Source organism: Podarcis melisellensis, assembly GCF_964234715.1.
Source record: "Podarcis melisellensis genome assembly, chromosome: 16".
Taxonomy (NCBI): domain Eukaryota; kingdom Metazoa; phylum Chordata; class Lepidosauria; order Squamata; family Lacertidae; genus Podarcis; species Podarcis melisellensis.
In genome coordinates this window covers 2,400,932-2,420,545 of record NC_138533.1, presented here as the reverse complement: position 1 = coordinate 2,420,545, position 19,614 = coordinate 2,400,932, and the positions used below count along the sequence as shown (strand labels likewise).

The following is a 19,614-nucleotide window of genomic DNA, read 5'->3' as shown; positions in this document are numbered from 1 at the left end:
AAGATTGTTTGTTTTTAACAATTTTTATTTTATACTTTTTCTTTTTCTAATTTGTAATGTAAAAATCCTAATAAAAAGAAAAAAGAGAAGTGGAGTATATAGGCAACACTCCCTGTCACAAATGCTGCTGTCACACACCAGAGAGCTGTGTCCCAGCTTGAAACCTTTGGATAGTGCTCCACAACACAAAAATACGTGCAGATGGGGTCTCTAGTCCAACCCTCCTTACACAAAGGAGGAAGCAACCTTCCATGTTTTGTAGCCATTTAAATGCTCCCCAACGTCTTTCACTAAAAACCACTGCATATTTCTTTCTCTGCTCCAACCTACAGTTGCGTCCAACTAAGTTCTTTTCAGCGTAGACCCACTGAGGGCGACCACATCTATTGACGACAATGGGTCTACTCTGAGTAGCACTAGCATTTGCTACACCACCATCTTCCTACGCGGTTGGCTGCAGGCAGGCAGGTGAGAGAAAAGAGTGAACTTCTAAGGACAGAGGAGGACCTCAAGAGGACCTCTCACCATGTGGGAGGCAAATTCCTTTCAAAGAACGTCTTGTGAGTCAGGGGCAGCCAACATGAGGCCCTCCAGATGGCGGTGGACTCCAACTCCCATCATGCACAGGGGGGAGTGAAGTGCAATGACACCTGAAAAGCCCCATCAGACGGCAAACTGACTCTTATTGCATACTTAAATGGTAAAAAGACACTCGTGAATTTCCACTACTGCTAGAATGCTATGGAAGAACCAGGCCCCACCATACACCCTGGCGGGAGCTTAAATATATGTGATCTTAAGGTTTATTGGGAGGGAGGGATTGGGAGAAGCAGCACAGGTCCCGTTTATATCAGGAGTGGGGAACCTTTGGTCCTACAGATGTTGTGGAACCACAACTTCCATCAGCCCCAGCAAATATAGCCAATAGCTAGGGATGGTGGGAGTTCAGCAATAACTGGGGGGCCACAGGCTCCCCACACCTGCCTTATTAGAAGGCCAACAGGAGAGCTCCCTTGGCTGCACCCCTCAAAAACTTAGGAGGAAGAAGCTTTGATATGAAATATCAGCTTACATGGAAGCTTTATAGGCACTTTTTGTTCCTATCAACAGGCTCAAAGGGAAGCTCTGAACATGTCTTCACCAGCTGAAGACCGGCCGAGGGTTTGCATGCGTGACGCTCAGCCCAGATGCATAAAAAGTGCACAGTGCACAGTTGCTGTGATTTCTGGAAGCCGTCAGCTCAGTTTGAGTATTCGTGGAACTAAAAGGGTAGGACAGAGAATATGCCTCTTTGGGAAAACACGGCACTACATGAAAACACACAATGCATGTACGACCCAGCAATTTCCAGTAAAATGCTATTATGAAAGATGGGTGTGTTGACACTGCAGATTTTTATGATTTGCATTGGGCCTTGATTTGTATGAAGAGTGTTTGCTTTCCACCAGCTAAGATTCTCTCTCTCTGTGTGTGTGTGTGTGTGTGAGAGAGAGAGGGGGGGGGGAGAGAATAGCAGGCAATGATCCTCCTCTTGTAGGGCACCAACACCTCTGATGTAAAGGTAAGCATGGATTGCACTCAACTAAGTTTTACTCAGAGCAGGCCCAATGAAATTAATAGACCTGCAACGGCCACATCCATTGAGTTCAATGGGCCTACCTTGGGTAGGGCTAATGCTGGGATACCACTCTACATGTCTGGACTGCAGAGAACACCTCTGTTTACTCTGGTTAAAAAATGGGACATATCTGGCCAGGTTTCCCCACCAATAGTTAGACCGCCTGATAAGCGACCAGAACAGCACATGGGTACAAGTGGGGCTGATCAGCGGGTTTTTGAATAAAGGCAAGGTCTGCTATGGAAGACATTGTGAGAGTTTGCCCTAAGCTTGCTGGATAAGCTGTTTTACAGAAAATACTTTCCATGGTGCTATGAGTTAAGTTAGGCATACACATTCCCCCCCTTCCTGCAAATATATTACTTTGCTTATTATATATTATATAATATATATATATATATAAACTTGCCCTATATACAAAAAAAAACAACAAAAAAACCTATGTGCCCTAGACATGGCACAAGTCTGCTTAAGTAGCAATGACAACACTGTTTGGCCTAAATCGTTTTCTCCAGAAGAAACAGCCACTTTGCATGTAGAAAAAGATCCAGATTTCCCAGGAACCAGTTTCTAGGATTGTAGCATTTCTCCAAAAGGAAGGTTCTCAGGCAGGGTGGAAGACCACCAGGTGGAAACCCTCACACATATGGTTCTCAATTGTAAACTAAATGCTGATCTCCGCCAGCAATTTCTAGATCAACTCTGTATCCCCCAATGGAAACCAGAGTCGGAGGTCATACATTTTCTATTACTGGGGAATGATCAGGAGCTCACCAAGTTAGCGGCTAAATATCTCTATTTGGTTTTCTCTCATCGAAATACACTGCAGATGTCTGATCTCCCTGGAGACCAAGAGATGTTACGATAGACTGCTCTGCCTCCTTTCTTTCAGCAAATGTTTTGTGCCACTGGGGAAGTAGTAATTCTGTATTGATTTGTTTGGATGTTGCATGTGATGCCAATAAAAGGTTTGAGGATGATGATTTCCCCAAAAGGTAGAGAGGCAAGCTTCCTTCCTGAAAGAGGTGCTGTGTTTTCTGGACAAGCTGAGGAGGGTTATTGGCAGTCGGAGGCAGACAGGTGAACAAGAGAGGAAGTGGAAATCCATTGTTGATAACAGACGAGCTTAGCTTGGCAAAGGCCGGAAAACACTGCTTCAAAGTTCAATACTGCATTGCGGAGAATGGTATATGAAAGAGCTGCCACGGTTCAGCTCTGAGAGCTCTGTTTAACAGGAACAGCCCTAGGGATACGTTGAGGAGGTACTGGCCAGGAAGACAGGACGCACTTTGCAGTCAAACGTGGGAAGAGGAAATGCACGCTTGCCAAAGTGCGCAGAGGTGGTTCAGGAGGGAGCCAAAGCGCTTTTGCAGAGGTCGGTCTCCCCAGGCTCAAGCGCTAAAGACTAGGCATTGGACTGGACCTGTTCAAGACGCCCAGCTTTCAGGGGAAAAGACTGGATTTCCTCCGGTGGGCTATTTGGAAGAGGCTTGCTGCTGGATGGAGTCCTTTAACTGGAACTGGATGAAGAGAGCTAAAACAGAAACAGGAGGGGGGAAATAAAATGCTGTGTGAGTACCAACATTGAAAGAACATTTTTTTTTTTTTAATGACTGAATTAGCAAAAATGACGGCAACAATTAGAATGCAATCTAATCAAAATCTCAAACAGGAATGGAAATGTGTGGAAGAATACATGACCGAAAGATGCTCCAACAATAATTTATTGATGTGTATAGACTTCACAAAGTTAAGTTAAGCTAAGCTAAGCAGATATATAAGATTGAATGTTTAATTATTAAGATACAAAAATACAATCTCAATAATAAAGTTACAAAATACTAACAAGGAAGTCACGCACAGGTGGAAGGAAGACACAGGGCAAGAAATAAGAAATGGATAAATGTTGGGACATAATGAAATGTGAAAATGTGAATTTATGTACTGTATTTTTCGCTCTATAAGACACACTTTTTCCCTCCTAAAAAGTAAGGGGAAATGTCTGTGCGTCTTATGGAGCGAATGCAAAGATGGGCTGCCCTTCTCCCTCCTCGGGGAAAAGCCTGCAAGCACTGCACAGACGCTCCACGCGGCTCGTGAAAGGGAGTTCTGAGCAGAGCCTGGGATGCATACAGGCTCTGCTCAGCGCTCCCTTTAAAGAATACTTATTTTCCTGCATTCCCCCTCTAAAAACTAGGTGCATCTTATGGTCGGGTGCGTCTTAGGGAGCAAAAAATACGGTATATACTGTATATGTATTATTATGTAAAGATTTCATATATGTATTGCAACATTAATAATAAATAAAATAAAATAAAATGCTGTGTGAAAGCTTTGACGTAGCACCAACAACAGCAGCAAACGATAGCAAGAACCAAGCCATTACCTGTGGCCTCTGTGTGAACCGTCTGCCCATCGACACTCTGCACATGCCCAGTCACAAACACCTTCCGGCCCTCTATCCGGTCCAGCTTGCTCTCCACCAAGACTACGGAGCCCAGCGGGATAGGACTAACGGGGGGGGGGGGAGATGTTATTTTATCCCAAAATGGTTAACAACAATAAAACAGCAATAAATATTTTTATACAGATTAATATTCTTCATAGTTAGATCTATACCCAAATATTTTGCTTTCTTAACAATCTGTAAGCCAACCTTTTCCTGAAGTTCTTTTTGCTCTTGTTCTTGCTTATTTTTTACCATAAGTTTTGTCTTTTCCATATTCATTTTAAAGCCAGACACCTTGCCAAAATCATATATTATCTTCTTTGCTTTAGCGATTCTTGCTTCTGGTTCTTCTGTTGCTAACAAAATATCATCCGCAAAGGCCCTGATCTTAAAAACCTCTTTTCCCAATGTTATTCCTATGATCTCTTTGTCTTTCCTTATTTCCGACAACAATATTTGTAATGTCAATATAAAAAGTAAAGCTGAGAGAGGACACCCTTGTCTGGTGCCCTTCTCCACTGGAAAGCGTTCTGTCCTGACACTATTAATTATTAGACTAGCTGCTGCTTCTCGTAAATCACATTTATACCTCTGCATAAATAAATTCAATAAAAACACATATAAAACCATTATATATCTATTAAAATTCAAATCCACAGCCAAAACAGACTGGGATTTTTAAAACCCCTCAACCTATAATCAACCATTTATTGTGTTTGACTAAATGCCATTACAGATCCAGTTACAAAACGAGAAACTGCAATAAAACCTATTAAGGAAGATCCAGAAATAAACAACCATTTACAATAAATCCAATTAATGAGTCCTCTGCACAGTCTACAGCACTGTCTTTTATGCGACTAGCACAAATACTTTTACCGGCTTTTGCAAATAAGTCTGTTTTATATCTGACAAGCACAGTCAGATAATAGTCAACGTACAGTGGTACCTCGGGTTACATACGCTTTAGGTTACAGACTCTGCTAACCCAGAAATATTACCTTGGGTTAAGAACTTTGCTTCAGGATGACAACAGAAATCACGCAGCAGCAGTGGGAGGCCCCATTAGCTAAAGTGGTGCTTCAGGTTAAGAACAGTTTCAGGTTAAGAATGAACTTCCGGAACGAATTAAGTACTTAACCTGAGGTATCACTGTATTTTCACTCCAGGGTTCTGTCCCTGTAGCGGTGCCAACATCTGTTCAAAAAAATCTCTGAGGTTTTGATGGAGCTGGCAATGGAGTATGTAATGGGGAAGGTCTTCTACTTCAGTGTTTCCCAACCTTGGACCTCCAGATGTTTTTGGCCTACAACTCCCATCATCCCTAGCTAGCAAGACCAGTGGTCAGGGATGATGGGAATTGTAGCTCAAAAAGAGCTGGAGGCCCAAGGTTGGGAAACACTGTTCTACTTCACCTACGCCACAAATACTGAATCTTAAATGCCTTGGAACTTTCCTGTATCTTCCATCTAAGACTGACGTGGGCATTGTTTGAAAGCGGGGAGCTCTAAAAGCAGTTATCAGGGAGGCAAAGGTAAGTGTCTGCAAATATTGGGCTCTGCTGTGGTTAGACTTCAGCAAATGGTACCAACGGGAGAATTTAGAGATATAGATTAAAGATGAGTCTTGCCCATTATCCTGCTTATAGATCCAATCCCTGAGCAGTCTTTTAACTCCAGGGAATACAAAAACGTCAGGTTTTTTGAGGCTAGCAAGTCTTGTACTAGCCTGTCCCAACCACCCTTCTTCCACTGTTTCTCCAGGCAGAGTCGGCAAACAGTCCTCTGGCATATCCAGGACCCTTTTATAGTACGAAAGAGCAGCCATCTCCATCTTAGCTTTTACAGACACCACACCTGTCTCTGTCCTAAGGAAAGCAGCTGGGGTACCTGGAGGTACTGCCAACAGACACCTTAGGAACTTACTCTGGCAGACTTCCAGGTCATTATTATTTATTGAATATATATACCACCATATACCCAGAGGACTCAGGGCAGTTCACAGAACAAAATCAAAATATAAAACCACAAAATACATAATCAAAATAAAAGCAACAACCCAATAACCCCTCTCCCAAAAAACCCCCACATTTTAAAAGGCCTGGTTAAAAAGGAACATTTTGCCTGGTGCTGAAAGGTGTATAATGAAGGCAACAGGTGAGCCTCCCTGGAGAGAGCATCCCACAGAAGGGGAGCCACTGCAGAGAAGGCCCCGTTCTTGTGTTGCCACTCTCTGGACCTCTCGGTTGTTGTGATTTATCCCCCAGATCTCAATACTATACTGCATTTGAGCTACTACTTCCCCTAGCTAGACTTTTAGGGCTGGAATTACCAGCCTGCCACCTTTAGAACAGAAAAACTTCAGAGTAGCATAAGCTGACTTCTTTACTGTTGCTAGTTTGCGGCTTAGGTCCCTTGTCTTTACAGGACCGCCTCTCCTGGTCTGCCCTTAGGGTCCTGGGCCCTAAGGAAGTCAGACTATCCTCCACCAGGGCCAGGGCCTTCTCAGTGGTGGCTCCGACCTGATGGAATGCTCTGTCCCACAAGAAGAAGAAGAAGAGTTTGGATTTGATATCCCGCCTTTCACTCCCTTTAAGGAGTCTCAAAGTGGCTAACATTCTCCTTTCCCTTCCTCCCCCACAACAAACACTCTGTGAGGTGAGTGGAGCTAAGAGATTTCAGAGAAGTGTGACTGGCTCAAGGTCACCCAGCAGCTGAATGTGGAGGAGTGGAGACTCGAACCCGGTTCTCCAGATTACGAGACTACCGCTCTTAACCACTACACCACACTGGCTCTACAAGACCAGGGCCCTGCAGGATTTAACCTCCTTCCGCAGGGCCTGTAAGACAGAGCTGTTCTGCCTGGCTTTCAATTTGAATTTAGCCTTTTATTCCTCTCCCTCCCCTTTTTATGAAGATGACCTGCTCTGGGATCCCACAGCTAATTCTCCCCTGGTTTCCTCGCTGGCCAAAATAGGACTAATTTAGCCAGCTAGCCCTGGTGATCATCTTATGTTTATTGGATGGATTTGCCACCTAAATTGATTTTTTAATTCTGAATTTATTGTTATTCATGTTTTATACTGTATTTTATGCTGTCTTTTGTTGCATCAATTAAGTGTTTTAACTTTGTTGTTAGCTGCCCTGAGCCCGGTTTTCTGAACCGGGAAACCAGACAGACCCTTGGAAAAATTTAAATAAGATCCTAGGAGAGTATATGTTCTATTCAAATGTCCAGAATTCTTATTACTGAATGGACTCTTGCTTTGCCAAATGTGTTGAAAGATTTGCAAGGTGCTTAAAATCAAACCCATGACCTATGCTGATCATGCGCCAATTTCCTAAGTTCTTAGTTCTACAAAGGCAGGTTTGCTCACCTCTTGTAGTTTATGGTGAGGTTTGCGGTCAACACCCTGCCAGCGACGAAGATGGCGCATGTGCCAAGGACGCTGTCCAGGATGGTGGCGATGCAGCCGCCGTGTACAAACCTGTAAAAATGAAAAGTTAATTTAAAAATAAAAACCACACAAACTTTGTGGAAAAAAAGAAGACGATGTGCAAAGATGACTTCCACGTGTGGGACTGGAGGCAGGAGAGCGTGGATTCAGGGAGACGCGAGGTCCCAGAGCAGGAGTGGATACCAGGTACTCCTGGACTGCCTGTTTTGCCCACTGTTACAGGAGAAGGGATATTGCCATTATCGCTGGAATAATTATTACTGAATTTATAACCCACCCTTAAGCAACAGGTCCCAGAACGTGGTTATAACAATGCAAGATTCAAGATTCAGAACATTTAAAACAGATCACAGCCACAGGAATAGGGTGGTGAGCAATATAAATAAAAGTTTTAAGATATAATTTCTAATTGTGATGTCCAGTAGTGATGTATGGAAGTGAAAGCTGGACCATAGAGAAGGCTGATCGGTGAAGAATGGATGCTTTTGAATTCTGGTGCTGGAGGAGACTCTTGAGAGTCCCACGGACTGCAAGAAGATCAAACCTCTCCATTCTGAAGGAAATCAGCCCTGAGTGCTCACTGGAAGGACAGATCCTGAAGCTGAGGCTCCAAGACTTTGGCCACCTCATGAGAAGAGAAGACTCCCTGGAAAAGACCCTGAAGTTGGGAAAGATGGAGGGCGCAAGGAGAAGGGGACGACAGAGGATGAGATGGCGGGACAGTGTTCTTGAAGCTAATGGCATGAGTTTGACCAAACTGCAGGAGGCAGTGGAAGACAGGAGGGCCTGGCGTGCTCTGGTCCAGGGGGTCACAAAGAGGCGGACACAACTAAACGACTAAACAACAACAACAATTGTGATGTATTTGTATACAGCAAAGAGAAGTTTAGAGTAATTAGGTATATTTGATTTAGCTAACCATGTATGTTAGGAAATGGATATGGATGCTGAATTTGATGCTTGTAATTTTTCTTTTTCTTGGTTTTGGAAATAAAAAAATAAAAAAGGAATAGGGTGGTGGTCCCTGAAAACACACCTCTCAGGTGTCAAAGGCCAGGTTTGTCAAAGGCCAGAATTTGTCAAAAGCAGTGTGTAATGAGGGTTCCAAGTACATCTACGTGGGGATGAAGTTCCACAACTTAGGAAGGCCCTCTCCCAGGCCACCACACCCCTGAACATCTGCAGGCTCAAATTACTGTATTTTTCGCTCTATAGGACACACTTTTTCCCCTCCAAAAATTAAGGGGAAATGTGTGCGCGTCCTGTGCGCGAATGCAGGCTCCTTGGCTTCAGCGAAAGCAACGCAAAGCCTTGGAAGAGCAGAGGGAGAATGTCCGCGCTCCGGAGGCTTCGTGTTGTTTTCACTGAAGTCTGGAGAGCGAGAGGGGTCGGTGCACACGGGCCCCTCTCGCTCTCCAGGCTTCAGAGATAGCCACCTGAAGCCTTTGGAGCACAGCGGGACCTCGCGCTGTGCTCCAAAGACTTCGGTTCCTTTCGCTAAAGCCAGGAGGGCAAAACTCTCCTGGCTTTAGCAGAGAGGGTGAGCTGCGCAGCCCCCCTTCAGCAAAGCGGGAGGAGAAATGGAAGGGGCTCCATTTCTCCTGCCGCTTCGCTGAAGGGGCGCTGAGCAGAGAGGGGGAGATTTTTTTTTCTTGCTCTCCCCCTATAAAACAAGGTGCGTCCTATGGTCGGGTGTGTCCTATAGAGCGAAAAATACGGTAATTCCACCGGATCCTGCTTTTATCCACATCCCTTGGAAAAGTGAGGCATAAACACGTGCAATTTCTCTATTGGGAGCGCCAGGGAAGGGCACAGAAAAATGGCCAGGTGGATGGTGCCCACCAAACTCAATCAAACACCTCCAAGGGCCCATGGTTTAGAAAACGGGTCACGGTTCTGGTTCAGTCCTTACCCTGGAGGCCCTTCGAGGTAGGGACCAAGCTGGAACATGGACACCATCCTTTTCTCTGACGGGTTGAGAAACATCGCGTATTCAAAGCCCATGCCTTCCTCGTCGAGGTTCCTGAGGAAGAGGCGGCTGGCTCTGTCCTTTAGCTCGTTCCCTTGCCTCATCCTTACTGTGGGAGCAGCATCAAGTCGTGAATGAGCACGGTCTTATTATGGACTCGCCTGCATGCAGTAACAACACCGAGTAACTCTCGGTGCCTGGGAAAAAGGAAGAGGCAGGGACGAGGGCAGGGCTTCATCAATTAGCTTTTAGGTGTCTTCCTTTTAGGTGCTCCTGCCACCGGCCTGCTCAGACAGGCGCCTTATGAATGATTTTTAAGGCGCCCACTAAATATTATTACTTATTAAATAGATATGCCAACCTTCGCCCCAAAATCACAGGGAGGTATACAACAAAATACAAAATGAAAACACAAATACAGAACAACAACAACAACCCCCTTTCAGCCACAACACTAGAAGCCCAATTCCGACATTCTGCAGAACAGAACAAGAGCAATTGGAGTCCACAGAAGGGAACAAATGCAATGAATAAAACAAATAAAAACATCTGTACAACTATTTAAAAATCAATTTCAGCAGAGATACAGACTGGGGAAAATCTCTACTTAAATGGCATCTTGGAAATGGAAGGTCTTCAGTGGGCGCCTGTATAGTAGTATTTAAGAGGAGGGTGATTCCAAGGAAAAGGAGATACAACACTAAAAGCCCAAATTTGACATTGGGCAGAACAGAATGAGAACAATTGGAGTTGGAATCAAAGAACATGCAAAGGACTACCAGTTTGCCATCCCTGATATTCTGGATGAAACAGAGGCTGGTGGCAAAGGTTTTAGCAAGGAGAGAGAGAAAGGAATGAAAAAGAGGTCCTTGCCTGGAACGTGATCTGCAACATTCCTATAAGAAGGCAGCCTTTTCCACGTTCCGTCTTTCGCCATCGCCATGAACCTGTTGAACTGATTCACCATCTCTGGAGTCCAGCTGGCGTTGGGGATGGCATAGTCCTTTGCATGCTCAGACTCATGGAATAGTGCCTGTAAAGAAGGGGAATGTACGTAAGCCAGGGAACTAAAGGTGCGTAGAAAAGAGGGGATAAGGATCCAGGTTATAGCACAGCAAATACATCACCTGTGACTTACTGCATTTTCCACCAGTGACTCAAACAGCTTTCTTTCCCATCCTGCTCTGCTCTCCTACCCTTCAAAGCTCCTAGGTATAGGCCCAGCTCCAGTTTTTGCCCCTGACACTATCACCAGCTGCTGAATGCATTCAATCTAGGGGTAGGGAACCACTTTCAGCTTGAGGGATGCATTCAAACTCTTTGAATCTTCCAGGGCCCAGGTTCGGGGGGGGGGCGGGGGGGCAGAGGCCAAAAGGGGGGGGGCACCTAAGCACGAGGAAGCAACAACAACACCAAAACATTTATCAAAGTTTTTCCCATGAATTCCTGTTCAAGTCCTCCTTTGAATCCACACACACACACACATACACACACATATGAATGTATATATATGAACGTACATACACCTCATGAGTCTAACCCTAGGAAAGTCATGGAAAGTAGGGGGGCAGATGGAAATGATTTGACAGCTGATTTAATTTCATTTTTAATTTGTATACCACCTTTCTATATCACTATTCACAAGGCAGCTTACAGCAACAAAGTATACAACGAAGAACACACACCTAAAACATAACTTTAAATTGGAGTAACTTAAATCAAATAAAGTAACATAATTAGAATATAATAGTACACAGTAAAATCATGATGTTCCATCAGGGGTCAGCAAACTTTTTCAGCAGGGGACCGGTACACTGTCCCTCAGACCTTGTGGGGGGCCGGACTATATTTTTTTGGGGGGGGGGAATGAACAAATTCTTATGCCCCACAAATAACCCAGAGATGCATTTTAAATAAAAGGACACATTCTACTCATGTAAAAACACACTGATTCCCAGACCGTTTGTGGGCCAGATTTAGAAGGCGATTGGGCCGGATCCAGCCTCCAGACCTTAGTTTGTCTACCCAGGTGTTACATGATTGCTGGATGGGTGGGATAGACCTGGGTGTGTGGGTGTGAATCACTACCAAAAGCTGGAGGCTGCTTTCTGCTTTCTGACGTAATGGGCAGACAGCTAAGATGACACTCTGCCTCAGCTAGCTCCGAGCCAGTTTCAGTGGTAATTATTTATTTTATAAAAATTATACTCTACTTGATTGTAAAAAAATACCTCAAAGATAAAACAAGAAAATCAAGAAAACAATAACAGCCATACTCTAAAAAAACGCAAAAATTATAATACTGAAACAGATTTAAATTGCCTCAACGTTATAAGCATTTGAATAGACTTGTCTAAACCAGGGTTTCTCAAACTTGGGTCTCCAGCTGTTGTTGGACTACAGCTCCCATAATCCCTAGCTAGCAGGACCAGCGGCCAGGGATGATGGGAATAGTAGCCCCAAAACAGCTGGAGACCCAAGTTTGGGAAACCCTGGTCTAAACAATAATGTTTTTAGCTGTGGGCTAAACCACAGAGCCTAGGACTTGCCGATCAGAAGGTCCCTGCTCCTGCCAACCTAGCAGTTCGAAAGCACATCAAAGTGCAATTAGATCAATAGGTACCGCTCCGGCGGGAAGGTAAACGGCGTTTCTGTGCACTGCTCTGGTTCGCCAGAAGCGGCTTCGTCATGCTGGCCACATGACCCGGAAGCTGGACGCCGGCTCCCTCGGCCAGTAAAGCGAGATGAGCGCCACAACCCCAGAGTCAGCCACGACTGGACCTAATGGTCAGGGGTCCCTTTACCTTTACATTACTCTTATAGTCACATCCATGCGCAATAACGTGACATGGGCTTCACACTCGATACAGCACCCATCTTGCACAAGAGCGTAATCTCTTTATTTACAACAGGGGTGGGGAATCTTTGGCTCTTCAGATGTTGCTGCATTCCTGCCAGCCCCGTCTAACACTGCCGAAAGCCAGGGAACATGAAAGCTACGAAAGAACTGGCAAAACTTCAGCTCCCCTAATTAACTTCTGTTTTCTGTGAAACTGGTCTCACTGGTGCTCAAAACTGATACCGTATCTGAATACACACCATACGTTCAAAGCACCTGACTTTCCCCAAAGAATGCAGGAAATTGCAGTTTGTTGATGGGGCAGGAAATGGTAATTCTGTGATGGGCAAATTACAGTCCCCAATATTATGTCAAGGGCAGATGCGTGCTTTAAGAGTAGGTTGTGTACACAGCCCCGGGCTGTTGAATTCTGCACTTAGCGAGTCCGAGCACCTATCCTGCTACCAGCACAGTGCTATTAGCACAGTCAGACAAGAGCATAAAGGGTGGTATGTTTGTGACAGATAAGAAGTGCTTCTCCTCAGAACCAGAGAAGGACGTTGGGTGTCATTAAAGGGTAAGGGGCTAGTATTAATAAAATCATAAAAATCAGATTTAAAAGAAAACCAATAAAAACACAGCAAATCAGACAACTGGGCAGCAGTCTCTGTGCCCAAAAGCACAGGCAAAAGGTCAAGCTTTAAGCCGTCATCGAAATAATCCCAAATTTGACCTCATTTGGTGGATCTCGTTTAGATGATGGCTTGAAATGTCAGTGTCCCAGAGCCACAAATAGCATCCACCTCATGTACGCTGTGACTGCAAAGGGTTGGACTGGATCACCCTTGGGATCCCATCCGAATCTACAGCTCTGTGATCCTATACTCACTGCGGCTTTCCACAACGGCATCTGGGAAGAAGGCAAGACTCCTTGAGACGCTGCTTCTGCTCCTGGGAGACCACATCTGGGGCCCCCCCAGCGAGCCAGCCCCTTAGCCAGCCGGGCGAAGCTCCTCAGCATGTCCGACTCGTACACGTCTCAGGGATAAGCGCCAGTCACTCTTCTTGCGGATCAAGATGCGGCCGGAAGGGACAACACCTGCCAAGGGAGAATGGCCCAGTCACAGTTTGGCAAGAGAAATGCAAACCTCGCAGGTTCTCCCGGCATCTGGGCTTCGGAGGGATGCTGGCTTCTGACTAAGGAGGGACAGCGGAGGACTTGGCAGCCTCACCCTCTTAATAATAATCATTATAATATTTTTTTATTTATACCCCACCCTTCCTGGTTTAAAAACTGGGCTCAGGGCGGCTAACAGCAAATATAAAACAATGATAGAAATGGGACTTAAGAACAGCATAAAATACAACATAAAATGCAGCATCAATATCAATGAAATTCAGGGGTCGTTTTGGGAAAAACAAAAGAAAACAAAACCCAGTCAGTAGACATCAAATGATCACCAGGCCTAACTGGCCAAGTTGGTCCTACTAGGGCCAGCAAGGAGACCAGGGAAGAATTTAAATGTGGGGTCCCAGAAAGGGTTTCGTCATAGAAGAGGAAAGGGAAAAGGGGGTAGAGGATCAGGCTAAATCAAATTGAAATTAAGATTTTGTCCTTTCCTGGCCGTCACCGTCTGCAGCGGGAGCAGAGTCCAGCTTTAACTACGCACCGTGCGGAGAAGGCCTCCCTTCTGCCCATCCCGAAACTTATTCAGCTACGTTGGGTGGCAAAGCATTGCAAGCATGGAGCAAAAACTTGCTCATAATTGCATTCCCCACTAACACAGGTCCCCACCCGGCAATTTTTACTAACTGCCAGGAAATAAATGAGAAGCTTGCCTCATCCTGAGTCGGACCATTTATGCATCTGGGTCAGCGCTGCCTACACTATCTGGCAGCTGCTCCTCCAGGGTTTGAGAGCGGCAGGGCCTCTCCCAGCCCTCCCTGGAGAATCTGCCAGGGACTAAGCCAGGGGTTAACTAAGCCATTAGGTCCAGTCGCAGATGACTCTGTGGTTGCACCGCTCATCTCGCTTTACAGGCAGAGGGAGCTGAAGTTTGTCCGCAGAAAGTTTTTCCGGGTCATGTGGCCAGCATGACTAAGCCGCTTCTGGCGAAACCAGAGAAGCGCACACAAATGCCGTTTACCTTCCCGCCAGAGCGGTACCTATTTATCTACTTGCACTTTGACATGTTTTCGAACTGCTAGGTTGGCAGGAGCAGGGACTGAGCAACGGGAGCTCACCCCGTCGCGGGGATTCGAACCAACCTTCCAATTGGCAAGCCCAAGTGGCTCAGTGGTTTAGACCACAGCGCCACCCGCGTCCCTTAATTAAAACCATAGGTAAAGGTAAAGGGACCGCTGACCATTAGGTCCAGTTGCGGATGACTCTGGGGTTGCGGTGCTCATCTCGCTTTATTGGCCGAGGGAGCCGGGGTACAGCTTCCGGGTCATGTGGCCAGCAGGACTAAGCCGCTTCTGGCGAACCAGAGCAGCGCACGGAAACACCGTTTACCTTCCCACCAGAGCTATACCTATTTATCTACTTGCACTTTTTTGTGTGCATTTGAACTGCTAGGTGGGCAGGAGCTGGGACCGAGCAACGGGAGCTCACCCTGTTGTGGGGATTCGAACCTTCTGATTGGCAAGCCCAAGAGGCTCTTTGGTTTAACCCACAGCGCCACCCGCATCCCTTAATTAAATCTATCTATCACCATAAAACATATATAACATACAATTTCAGGAGTGTCTTTATGTATGCTACAGTTTCTAATCACAAAAGGTTTGACGGGAGAGGATACCACATCCTAATCAGACTGGCAAAATAAATTAAGAGAGTATGCTGAACTGGCGAGTCTATCAGCAAGGTTACAGACGAAAAGGTTATCTATCAGAGAGTGGGACATATACAGAGTTTATGGAAAAGAATATCAATCCGTTGGCAGGTTTTGACTGAACCTCTGTGTGTAAATAGGATAATCTTACAAGATTTAAAGCAAGTTAAATAACACGGAGGGAAAAAGAGAGGTGAGTGCGCAGTTAAGGAATTCAATTCAGGAACATAATGGGAAGATCGGAGGTCGTGTTAAACTTAATTACAAACTGATGTGCAAAACAAGTATCGCCTGAGGATACTTATCTTTATTTTGCCTTTAGTATTTGTTGATTATTTCTGTTATACAGTTTGCAACCAGCAATGCATTCATAAAACAAAATAAAAGAAAGAATAAAGCATATAAGTTCATAAAACCAACGAAAACAAAATACAAATAAAAAATAAAACATAAATTCATAAAACCAAAGAAAGTAAAAAAATGAAACATATAAGTTCATAAAACCAAAGAAAATAAAAAATTAAAACATATAAATTAATAAAACCAAAGAAAATAAGAAAATAAAACATATAAGTTCATAAAACCAAAGAAAATAAGAAAATAAAACATATAAGTTCATAAAACCAAAGAAAATAAAAAATAAAATATATAAATTCATAAAACCAAATAAAATAAAATAAAAATTAAAAATAAAACATATAATCTGGTAAACATTAAGTCATGAATATTCATTTTCCCCTTGACTCCAGGAAACTCCACGGTCACCTCTCCCCCTCCTCTGACCTTTGACCCATATTCCCCCCCCCAAAAAAATAAATAAATTCCGGCTACAGAAAACTTTACCTCTTTTCCCTCCTTCTCCGCTCTCACCTTCTTCTGCCTCAGTCAATATCAGGAGCCGGCATCTGACTTCCGCTAACGTCACTTCCGCCCATCCCTCCCGAGGGTGGGGGGAAGAGTGAGTCAGGCTCTGCTTCTGCGCATGCGCCCATGTGCTCCTCTTGCTCTTTCTCTGGGCGAGAGGAATCCAAGCCGAGCCCGCGGCGAGGCGGCGCCATTCTTTGCGGCACTGCGCGTGCGCGAGACACACGCGCGCTTCCCGCCCGTCGGCCCGTCGCTATGACAACGCGGAGAAAGGCGCCCGTTGAGGTGGGGGCGAGAGAGAGAGAGAGAGAGAGAGAGAGAGATAGAACTATAGGTTGGCTGTCTATTGGTGGACTGACGCTACGCGAAATCATTCATTGGCTCTGGGTCCTGTCAATCAACCTGTAAAAGCCAATAAGGCGCCTCCCATCTTTCCCTCCGAGGCTTCGAAATGAGCGGTTGTTCCGCTTTGCCCGCCCTTCCAACTGATACCGGGTGCTGATTGGAGCGCCGGATCATATGTCTTTTATGCTAATTTCCGAGAGGTTCTTAGTTTTCATTGGGCGGAGGAGGGAGACCCGGATGATCAAAGGTTCTGGAAACCAAGCCTGATGAGGAACGGTTGAAGCACCTGGGGGTGTTTAAACTGGAGAAGAGACTGAGAGGAGATAGGATAGGCACCTTCAGATAGAATAATAATAAATAACAACAACAACAACAACAACAATAATACTTATTATTAATTATTAATTATTATTCTATTATTTATATGCCTGTTGTCTTTGCCGACACAGGTCCGTATAGTTAAAACTATGGTTTTCCCAGTAGTGAGGTATGGAAGTGAGAGCTGGACCATAAAGAAGGCTGATCGCCGAAGAATGGATGCTTTTGAATTCTGGTGCTGGAGGAGACTCTGGAGAGTCCCATGGACTGCAAGAAGATCCAACCTCTCCATTCTGAAGGAGATCAGCCCTGAGTGCTCACTGGAAGGACAGATCCTGAAGCTGAGGCTCCAAGACTTTGGCCACCTCATGAGAAGAGAAGACTCCCTGGAAAAAACCCTGATGTTGGGAAAGATGGAGGGCACAAGGAGAAGGAGAGGACAGAGGACGAGATGGTGGGACAGTGTTCTCGAAGGGACCAGCATGAGTTTGACCAAACTGCGGGAGGCAGTGGAAGACAAGAGTGCCTGGCGTGCTCTGGTCCAGGGGGTCACAAAGAGGCAGACACGACTAAATGACTAAACAACAACAACAATTATTTATAATATATACCCTACGCACCCTGGGTGGTAATAATAGAAGATGGAGCAAGCTTGTTTTCTCCTGCTCCCGAGGGTAGGACTCGAATCCATGGCTTCAAGTTACATTGGAGATTCTGACTAAACATACAGAAAAAACTTTCTGACATTCAGAGCTGTTTGATGGTGGAACGGTCTCCCTCTCCTTCCTTGGAGGTTTTTAAGCAAGAGTTTTTATTTTTTTAATTATATATATATATATATAAAATAAATACATTTATGATAAAACACACTGACTAACAAGTAAACAAACATACAATCAAACAAACAAATGACAGAAAAATCAAACAAACCACCACACTAAAAGATTCAACAAGATTAATATAACCATTGTCATATATACTCCTGGGCAGAGTTTTTAGTGGCCGTCTGCCATGAATGCTGTAGCTGAGACTCCTGCGTTGCCGGGGGCTGGACTAGATGGCCTTTGGGGTCTCCTCCCATTCTACAATTCTAGGACATCTACGGATCGGGTTCTGCCCTAGACGAAGTTCTCTCCTCGCTGTGCTTTGTTGCTTTGTCGGCATGCAAACCGCCTTGTGCGAAGCAATATAGAAAGTCAGAATACAAATTCAAAAGTGAGAGGAAATGGAAATTAAATTTGGCTGCTCCTCTTCTAAAGCTGTCCAAGTTGGGTCGGCTGTCCATCCCTGTCTCTTGTGGGAGGGAGTTCCACAGCTGAACTACCTGCTGCTTGAACAAGTCCTTTCTTTTGCCTGCCCCGAATCTTCTGCTTTTTCAGACGCAAGAGGGAGCAATTGGGCTAAACTGCGCATGGCCTGTTCTGCTAACTCCAGGCAGCCTAACAATGGTGCTTTTGCCAACTCTGATCCTGACGTTTTATTTGCAGGGCTTTCAGGGCGGATGGCAAGAAAACTCTTGTCTCTGCTAAGCAACAGGAACGTGATCAAATACTGTACTGGAGGGCGGAGGAAAGAACAAAAAAAAACTACTAGAACACTGTGTAACAGTAAATATATTTTTATATTCTTAATGCTTCATTTGGCAACTTATCCTGCCTGCAGCCCTGGCATTAAATCCACACTGCGTCCCTCGGAAACCCTGTCTGGGCTATGGTGCTTCAGGGATTGCAGCGGGAGTTATGCAGTGTTAGAAACTGAGATATGAAATCTAGGAGCTATATGGCACCTTAAATCGAGGTTATGAGTGCAACAACAGATTGTTTAGGCACTCTTTTTTAATAACGAGAATACAAAGCTAGAATACTGCAGCTAAAATATTACGCTCATTTTTCACATGGTCTAGTCCAGGGGTCAGCAAACTTTTTCAGCAGGGGGCCAATCCACTGTCCCTCAGACCTTGTGGGGGGCTGGACTATATTTTTTGGGGGGTGGGGGAATGAACGAAATCCTGCGCCCCACAAATAACCCAGAGATGCATTTAAATAAAAGGACACAGTCAACTCATGTAAAAACATGCTGATTCCCAGACCATCCGCAGGCCGGATTTAGAAGACTATTGGGCCGGATCCGGCCCCCGGGCCTTAGTTTGCCTACCCATGATCTAGTCCTTCTCCTGCCCAACCCCTAATATTCTTAAGAGGGTCTCTTCTCCAGTCTTCAGAAAGTGACTAGAAGTGGTGACTGGTGACTCCCAGTCCCCAGTCTAGCTGCCGCATTCTGGATTAGTTGCAGTTTCCGGGTCACCTTCAAAGGTAGCCCCACGTAGAGCGCATTGCAGTAGTCCAAGCGGGAGATAACCAGAGCATGCACCACTCTGGCGAGACAGTCCACGGGCAGGTAGGGTCTCATCCTGCGTACCAGATGGAGCTGATAAACAGCTGCCTTGGACACAGAATTGACCTGTGCCTCTATGGACAGCTGTGAGTCCAAAATGACTCCCAGGTGTGCATTTTAGGTAAGGCCCCTGTTCGGTGAGGCTGGGTCCCAATCCATGAGAGGCCTCCCCTTCCCTACTAGAAAATGCTGACCATCAACCCAGATCCTCTTGGGGAAAATAATGTATCCTGGGTGGAGAAAAGAACTGGGGGAGTTGAGCATGTGTGGAATGCGCATGTTAAAAAAATTTCAGGCCTGACTTCCACCTTAGACTGGAATTCAGCTCGCATGCCTGGGAGCGTCCACTTCAGTCTGGCCTCGGTCCATGAGGTGTGCTGATAATGCTCAAAGCTGCATCTGCTCCACGTTTCATTCCAAGGATTGCTCCTTGGCTTCACCCTACTGCTACACCACTGCACATTGTCTGAGACTTTTTGCCACCTTCCCATGAGCCTTTTTTCAGACTAATCTGGGCAAATTTCTTG

The 19,614-nt window shown here is 45.3% G+C and overlaps 1 protein-coding gene across 1 annotated transcript; it reads right to left on the bottom strand.

Annotated features, from left to right (window-relative positions):
• Positions 1-2,475: 2,475 nt before the first annotated feature.
• On the bottom strand, positions 2,476-16,112 carry LOC309358617 (acyl-coenzyme A thioesterase THEM4-like). The gene is made up of 7 exons (XM_081891972.1): positions 16,037-16,112; positions 13,222-13,431; positions 10,367-10,526; positions 9,437-9,602; positions 7,444-7,554; positions 4,005-4,129; positions 2,476-3,152 (listed from the first exon to the last, which is right to left on the bottom strand). Exons 2-7 carry the CDS (start codon positions 13,351-13,353, stop codon positions 3,094-3,096), a joined length of 753 nt encoding a protein of 250 aa, XP_081748098.1. The 5' UTR covers positions 13,354-13,431; positions 16,037-16,112; the 3' UTR covers positions 2,476-3,093.
• Between the last annotated feature and the right edge of the window lie 3,502 nt (positions 16,113-19,614).

Bases quoted from the DNA above. Each gene is read 5' to 3' on its own strand.
- LOC309358617 (XM_081891972.1), bottom strand. From the start codon at position 13,353: ATGCTGAGGAGCTTCGCCCGGCTGGCTAAGGGGCTGGCTCGCTGGGGG. The intron at 10,527-13,221 runs GTGAGTATAGGA...CCTTCTTTACAG, and splicing joins TGCCGTTGTGGAAAGCCGCA to GCACTATTCCATGAGTCTGA. The intron at 7,555-9,436 runs GTAAGGACTGAA...TCATTTTTACAG, and splicing joins TACCTCGAAGGGCCTCCAGG to GTTTGTACACGGCGGCTGCA.